Genomic DNA, 8,338 nt, shown 5'->3' with positions numbered 1-8,338 from the left:
TATTAGATCAGTAGCCCCCTCATCAGGGGCCCCATATGGGAGAAGAGTAAAGACTATTCCAAGGGCTTGCAATGGGCAAAGGCCCTAAAAGCTATCAGAACATTAGGGGCATTTTTTATTGGCTCCCACTGTGATATCTCTTCATGAGGCCCAAAATCCCTGGCAGCGTCCAAGCCCCATGCCTTTGGAAACATATTTCTGAGAACCTGCGAATCCCCCGTGTTTAGTGGCACGTCTGCTCAGAGAGGATCTGCTCATGCTCTTGCCGTCAAAGTAATGTGTCCCTGTTTTTTCACTGGAGAGGGGCGTAGAGGGAGAAGTAGTTCCTAACCTGAACCGTATTTCTTTTTAATTTTATTTCTAAATTTCATTAGTAGATAGGGTAAACGTTCAATCTGACAAACAAATAAATATATAAAATATACTTTAATGCCAAAATAGAGTCTTGGATGAGCCAGGATCAGAAGTATTAATACTTCAGTTTCGATCCACCTAGATATTAGGCGATTCCACTATCATGGAAAACTGATTCTCCTTCATTTTATTGAAATAAAGAATATATAAGTATTGTAAGTTTCAAAACACACCAATCACTCCCCAAGTCCATTTATGGAAATTAAGATTAGCCCATTTTGAAATCACCGTTTCCCCGATGTCAGAAGTTCAAACACATTTGTCCATTTATTCAGCCTACAGCAGTTTAGCTCTACCCACTTACAGTGCCATTCTCAGGTGTTTCAGCTCTGAGTGCTTTTTGAATGAGACACAGTATAGGGCAACCAATCAGAATAGAGTTCATTTATCTTTTATATCCATCTAACAGATGTAGCACCAGAAATAACCTGTTTAATTCTAAGGGATAAAAAGAGGTCAGAAAATGGTTGTTATGATTATGTTTTAACTATGATTATGTTTTTGGAACATGTACGTGAAAATCTATGTGAATATTGTAAGTGGACATCAAGGAAAAATATAAAATTAAAAAATGTAGGATATGGGCCTTTTAAGATGTCTAAGGTGAAACAAATCCATGATTGAAAAACAAATCCATGCTGCATTTTTTGTAAGCAGTAAGAGACAACTACAGGCCAGCTAAGGGCTTGTTAGGACAAAGAACACCTTATCAATGCCAGTGCCTGCAGATTGTTACATAAATGGTTGTATGTCAGACTTCACTTATGTATGTGAGTATTATTAATCATTTTTGCTGAAAACTATTAATGATGTAGAGGTAATACATTCAGAAATCTGCAAGTTAGCCAGAAAAGACTTTAAATTGTTAACTTGTTCCTGGTTACCTGATGTTATTTGTCCTGAGGTAAATATTGGCTAAACCAAACTGTTTAGCTAACATTAATGATATAAGTTTTACATGCAAAATATAGTTTCGATATTACATAGGGTTCAGTACAGTACAGAACATACATTTCAGTCATTTGCAAGCCATATTAACAAACAAGAAACGGTGTAATGGCCCAGCTGTCAGGAGAAACAACAAATCATGACAGACATAATGTCTTCTGTGTGATGATGTTGCAGGGCATTCCAAATGAAGGGATTTAATCAATTGCAGCTCTTTTGACCTGCATTATAAATCATCACATATATCGACTTAAAGCCAGTCGGACGCTTTCAGAAACCCTGAGATTTTGTGCCATTACACAACTGGAGTCAAAAATGTTTGTAAAGCACTTAAGGCGATAGTTTTTTGTTTTTATTTTTCTCAAGCATCTGGTCTTGAAGTAAACCTTAACAAATGTGAAGGAATTCTTGGTTCCAACATTTTGATTTAAAATTATTTTTTTTTATGATATATATTTTTTTTACTTAATAATAAAATATACTGTAGGTGTATTTGGAACACCTGTATGCTTAAATCATATACTGTGTACCATTTAAGCCCATCTTGAAGGTTACGCCCCTGCATCAACTCTGCAGTCAGTTGAGAGGAATGTTCTAGCTCCAGCCCCCCATGTAGTATTACAGATTGCCTCAGAATCGACCATGCTGCCAGTAGACAGCCACACCACAACATCAGTCCTACAGACAAGGCAAGGCAAAGCACATTTATTTGTATAGCACTTTTCATACACAGCTGTAACTGAAAGTGCTTCAAATAAGATATAGAAGAATAGCAAAGTTTATTACAACCTGAAATCTATCACCTCAGGACAGACTTTGCCAATAAATTAAAAAAAATTAAATGTTACAAATGCTATTTATTAAAGTTAAAATGAATTAAGTTCATTTAAAGAAATAAAATTACAGATTAAAAATATAAAACCAGAATTAAATTAAATCTGATTAATAAAAATGTAGCAGCTACATTTTGAAGCAGCTAAAGCTGTATGATTGTCTTTTTTGGGAGTCCTGTTGAGAGGCCATTACAGAAATCAACCCAGCTAGAGATAAAAGCATGGATGAGTTTCTCTAGGTCTGATTTTGTCAGGAAATCTCTGATCTTGTTGATAAAGCTGATAAAATGCTGATGTAGCAACTGATTGGATGTGACTGTACCTCCACCTTTTCAGCTGGTACAAGAAACATTTATAGTGGAAGTTTGGAAGTGCTGACTCAATTAATATAGTTGTGGCACTACATAAGTTTAATCATGTTGCAGTTAAAAGCATAAAATTAAGCCTGTGGGCTTTAATAAAATCATTAATTAAATGAGACTTGTTTGTGAGTGATCTGAGAGCTAATTTGAGCTAATATTGAGAAGAACTGCGGATGTTGGTGGGGCTCCTGTTGGTGATGAGGTAGAGAGTAAAGCTGCTTTTCCTGTGATTGAGGAGCTTGTCTCTTTCTTTGATCTACAGGTGGTGGAGGAGTTTTAGGATTCTTAGAGGAAGGTCTGTGGCATGGAAGTGGAGATGAGGCAGTAGATGAGGGCAGAGGAGCAGCTGGGCTGATTTTACACGGTACGTGAGGGCTGACTGACAGGGAAAGGGACAGCCTTGTCCCAGCTGATACCAGCTTCTTCGCTGTTGCTTGGAGGTTTGGGTGGGGTGAGCGGGTTGTTGAGAAGTAGAACAATGTAGAGTCCTCACAGGGTTGTGGTGTCCCCAGAAGCTGATAAGCTAAGTCATCATCGTGGCCCTTGTCCAAAGTTTGCAACTCTGTCAGCAGGCACACGGTGTGGGTAAGATGTTGTGGCTCTGGACTGATAATATCCACTGATACAATGAACTCCTTGGGTGTTTGTGCCAATGCATCGCCACTAATGGAGGTGGTCAAATTGCACAACGAGAAAATTAAGTTCTCTGTCAGAGTTTTGGCATCACTCTTGTTTGTGGGCAATCCATCTCACCTAAAAAATTATCTCTCCCCAAAAAAACAATTCAAAGTTGTCAAAAAAAGTTTGGCTGTTTGACCTATAGCTTTTGTTTAGCCAAGTGTTTAATCCATGTAGCCTTGAGAATATATTTGTTCTCCCTGCAGGCAGAGGACCACTGATACATATTTGATTGTTGAGCTTGCTAATTGTGTTGAGGAGGTTATTCAATCCCTCTTTAATATTTTATTGTTAAGTAATTTTCAAGATAATAAAAAAAAAAACTTGGGTGTTAAATTAGGCATGTCTGTCAAAAGTGTAGCCATAGCCTTTCATGATATTAAATAAAGCTGTTTCTCTACAGAGTAAGCACAATTTTCTGAGTTAGACAAGGTCATGTACCATCTATGCTGACCATTTTTTAAAACTACCTATCTTAGATCCTTAAAATAGCTTGATAGTTTTTCTCATTGTATAAACATGACCATACTGTGAAAAAGATTTGATTTATCTTAAAGTTAAAAAGTAACCTTAATGCTTTTTGAGTTCTTCAAACGTCTAATACCAAACTGACAGAACAATGATTGGTGCTACTTAACTTCTCAAGTTCAACAAAATGTTTAAATTAAATAACTGAACATCTTTTACAGTGCATGTTTTCTTACAGTGATTTTCTTACAGGTCTTAGCGACCCTTTGCCTTTGTCACCGTTTTCTTTGCTCAGTAAGGGCATTAAATGTAAATTAAAATTAAACATATGTAGTATTTTTTTAGGTTTGTACTTTGCACGCAGCCAGAGCTGATGTGTGTTCGCTATTTAAATAACAAAGAAACCAACAAAACACATCCTCCTTTCTGTGGTGTATGATGGGCTTAAACAAGTGTCCTCTACGGCACACCAGCGTTTTCGGAAAATTCTGTATTGCATCTGCGCTCTGTTAAGTATACATTTTTTTTGCAATGTGAACATACTAATCATTTGGTCATACTGAAATCTAGTATGTAAGTATTCGATTTCATATATAGCCAGTGTTCTTAATGGCTTAGCTCCTGTATGTTGGAAGCAGGAACAAAGCAAAAAATAAGGATTGCCTAGTTGGACCCGAAGACTAGGTTGAAAAATGATGTTCCAGACCCAATTTTACTGTTACATTGTTGCAGTTTTACATTACACAATTAAACATAATTATGCCCCATTTTAAGGATTGTTTTTGTTACTTGGAAATAAAAATAATTGTGAAAAAAAAAAAACCTTCAGTTCTCCGGTCCACGAGGTGGTAGCAATGTGTTTCGGGGGGGAATGCAAAGAGCAGGTAGAAGAAGAACGTCTCCTTCCGAGTTCTTCATTGGTCCATTAATATTCACGCGAGATGGCCACTTCGAGTTGTCTCGATGTGCGTATTTATCAACGTGCGTAAATAAACAGATTTAATTAATGTACGTGGCTACACGTCTTCTTCAGTTTTGCGAACATGGTGAAATGCGTGGTAAAAGAATGCCAGAACCAAAGCGATTTAATGCCGGGGGAGGTACCAAATCGCCCCCGAAAACGATTTTTCAGTTTTCCCACAGATAAGGCCCGCATCAAAGTGTGGCTCGCCGCTTTACGGGAATCGGACCGGTTGCCCACGGATAAATACCAGATATGTGAGGATCATTTTCTGACCGAACACATCACACCTACTGGTATAAACCCCGACGCGGTTCCTATCATGCCTCCGTTAGAAGGATCGCTGAGCACAGGCGGATGTAACTCACCTGATGAGCACGAAGAACACTCGGACCTACCTGAAGTGGTTGTAAGGAGTTTTAATTAAAATCAGTTTTAACAATTCACATAAATTCACCGCAGACGATTTTTAAAAATAACCTCCTGTTTGAAACTTTGGTTGTCTACAGACTGAAGTTGCTGCTGCTGCTGCTGCTGATGATGATTGTGATGACGACGACGATGATTATGATGAGAATGAAGAGGGCGAGGATGAAGACTGTGATAATACAGAAGATGGCCCCCTGTGTATGGATAATGAAGCAGAGCAGGAATGGCTTGCTAGACTGTAAGTTCCTATGGGGGTGAGGAAACGACATGTCAGTCCTTTTAAGTCTTACATTTGTTAAATGTGTTTATGTATTTTTAAATGTCTCTTTTTATGTTTGATTTGTTTCTCTTGCTTTAGTCATGAAACTCTCAACAGTTCCATGGGACAAAAACATGGTCCAGCAAGGCAAGGTATAAATTATGATTGCACATTTTAAATCGTGTGACATCACTTTTTAGTAACTGCTTTCTATATTTAAACCTCTCTGTCAGTGTTATTGTGTTCATATGAACTTCCTTCAAAATTTGCCCACTTTTGAATTAGTTTAGCTGCTAAACAGATGGGGAACATATGTTCAGATGCCATGCTTTTTTTCAGGGCTTTCTGATCGCGCTGAAGTAACACTCGGGCGGCTTACCAAGCGCTTCATGGATCTGCTTCATTCTGCTCCAGAAGGAATTCTCGACCTTAACGAGGCATCACAAAAACTAGGGACACGCAAGAGGAGGGTCTATGACATCACAAATGTGCTAGATGGGATTAAACTCATCACAAAGAAGTCAAAAAATAAGATCCAGTGGGTGTAAGTACAGACCCAGCTATTCTTGGTTCATGTGATGGATCTACGTTGATCCTGTCTTTTAGGAGGGATTGCAACAATACAAATACATTATGCACAAGCAAAACAGTAGTGCCTTATTTTTAAAAGGATATGGATAATTGGGAGCGAGCTAGCATTTACAGAAACAAGCCGTTTAAGATAACAATAAGATGATTGATTAAACAATTGCTTTAAAATGGCATAATGATATAAGGAAATGTGACCTATACAATCAGCAGTTTTATTTTGACAGTGTTGCACCATGTGCCCAGAAGAGTGTGATGTGAATATTTATCACGATAGAGATGACATTTTTATATTACCCTTCTGTGCTCATTTACGAAGTAGAAATGAGCTTTCTTACTTTTCCTACTCTTATTAGAGTGAAGTATAGTTGCATTTTAAATGAGTTATCCTTCAATTCTCTGCATATATGTGTGAAGTGCAGTTAAACTTTTTCTTTTCTCTCCTTTGATCCAAGGGGCCCGACTCCCATTAGTTGTTTCAAAGGCCAGTGGAAGACCAAGGTAAAGCTTGATCTGCTAAACCTGAAGACCATGGAGGAGGCTCTGGACTGGCTCATCAAAGACTGTGCTCAACAGCTCTTTGCCCTGACGGACCTCAAAGAGAATGCTAAATATCCTCCCAAACTTCTAGTTCTGCTGCAGCCTGTAGATTCTCCTTCATACAGGGTCATGCAGATGGAAGGAAACCAGGGCCAGAATCTTACTGTGGAATGAGCTGTCATACTTATCCATTAGGATGGAAGGAATATCAAAGATGGACCAGAATTTCTTTACTTCTTTAAACAATGAGTTGTGTGCGTTAATGTTACAGATGCTCCGAGGGTAGATGATTTTGTGTAATCCTTGCAGTAGTGTTCACGTGTGTGTGTGTGTGTGTGTGTGTGTGTGTGTAGTATATCATAAATTGTTTCAGATGAAAAAAAAACAATTATTGGACAAGAACTGCATGAGTAAAAATACAGATATGTGCTAGACAAATTGGCTGATTTGGAATTGAGTACTGCAGAGATGTCTTTCTCCGTCAGAGATTTCATGCATTGTCCTTAACTGTTTTTCACCTCTGCTTATGTGACATACGAAGATATCTGTCAGATCGGAGCCTTCCATGATCAGACTGTGATAGCCATCAAAGCCCCAGAGGAGACCAAACTGGAGGTGCCTACACCCACTGAGGTAATCCCAAGAGAAATGGACTGGACTGGGGCTGTGAACCAAGATGACTGAGAAAACATATTGACACAAGGAATAAGAAATATGCTACATTTGTTTGTAGATTCAATTTCCACAGATTTTAAGAAACCTTAACTTGTGATTTCAGGCAGGACATCACCGAACATCAGATTTTTTTTGGCCTTTTTTCTTCTTTAAAATTAAATGTATTTATTTACTTAGTACTCATTTGAAACGTACTAAGTCAATAAGTATACAAGTACTTATCTGAGATGGATGGCACCATGATATGGAGGCCAGCAGTGAGCAGTGCTTTGTGTCTCCTCGTGTCCTTCACTAGGACTGTATCCAGGTCCACCTCAAGGGCTGCAGAGGCCCCATTCATGTGCTGACGTGTGAGACAGACGGGCCTGGTGGCGGGGCCCCGGAGCAGCCGAGGAGAGGCCATTTCCTTACACTAGAGGAGAGCAGGATCACGACCGCACCGCTCACAGGTTCAGCTCATGTCGTGAAAAAAAAAGAATCCCAACCTAATTGCTTGCATGCCAAAAGTGGAGGATGAGAGGGGCTGTTATTTTTAAAAAATTAATAAAAAAAGTACTTGAGTACTGTTAAAGACCGCTATTGGAATGAGGACAAGTTCTGGAAAACTGTCAATAATGTGCATGTTCTCTTCTGTTTACCTAAAGATGTTCCATCTGCACCTGCTGCTGTACGGAGTGCCTAAGGGTCCAAACCATAAAACTTATTTTCTAATTCCGTGGAACAGCCTGTCCAAAAGGAGTACACTGGTTTGATGAAGTGACAATGCTGTAAATGCATTCACAAAAGAACTGGTTGGAGAGCCGCTGCTCTTCGAAGGTAAAGTCGGGTGACCACAACAAGTTCCAAGTTTTATTTTTATACGCATTAATCTGATCTCACTAAAACTTGCTAAGTTGTCTCTTTTTTTAAAGGCACATTCTTTTTTCTTTTTTTTTGTTTATCTCTTTGTACTGCTCGGGATAGTTAGTAAAGGAAGTAAATGAAATGTGTAAAATGGTAAATATGAAAATGTGTAAATATCAGCAGCTAGCTCTGTGTATAGTGTGATGACTAACAAGGAAAGCTGCAAGTTCATACAACAAAAGTCCTTATTTTTATATGCTACATTAAATCAGGATTGGTTTGAAAAATCCATTAAAATGCACATCATTTGACAAAGAAACATTTTCCGTGGTGAATAATG

The 8,338-nt window shown here is 38.5% G+C and overlaps 1 protein-coding gene across 1 annotated transcript; it reads left to right on the top strand.

The window, feature by feature from the left end:
• The first annotated feature begins 4,592 nt into the window (after positions 1–4,592).
• si:ch211-195d17.2 (uncharacterized protein LOC560495 homolog) lies at positions 4,593–8,317 on the top strand. Its single transcript, XM_026998951.2, has 8 exons — positions 4,593–5,073; positions 5,174–5,331; positions 5,452–5,504; positions 5,692–5,896; positions 6,396–6,551; positions 6,999–7,113; positions 7,451–7,604; positions 7,800–8,317. The coding sequence occupies exons 1-8, from the start codon at positions 4,747–4,749 to the stop codon at positions 7,835–7,837; spliced, it is 1,206 nt and encodes a 401-aa protein (XP_026854752.2). The 5' UTR covers positions 4,593–4,746; the 3' UTR covers positions 7,838–8,317.
• Positions 8,318–8,338: the final 21 nt, after the last annotated feature.

The sequence above is a fragment of the Electrophorus electricus genome, chromosome 3 (assembly GCF_013358815.1).
Source record: "Electrophorus electricus isolate fEleEle1 chromosome 3, fEleEle1.pri, whole genome shotgun sequence".
Classification (NCBI taxonomy): domain Eukaryota; kingdom Metazoa; phylum Chordata; class Actinopteri; order Gymnotiformes; family Gymnotidae; genus Electrophorus; species Electrophorus electricus.
Note: the sequence above shows the minus strand (reverse complement) of the source record. Positions and strands in the feature narration are given on the sequence as shown.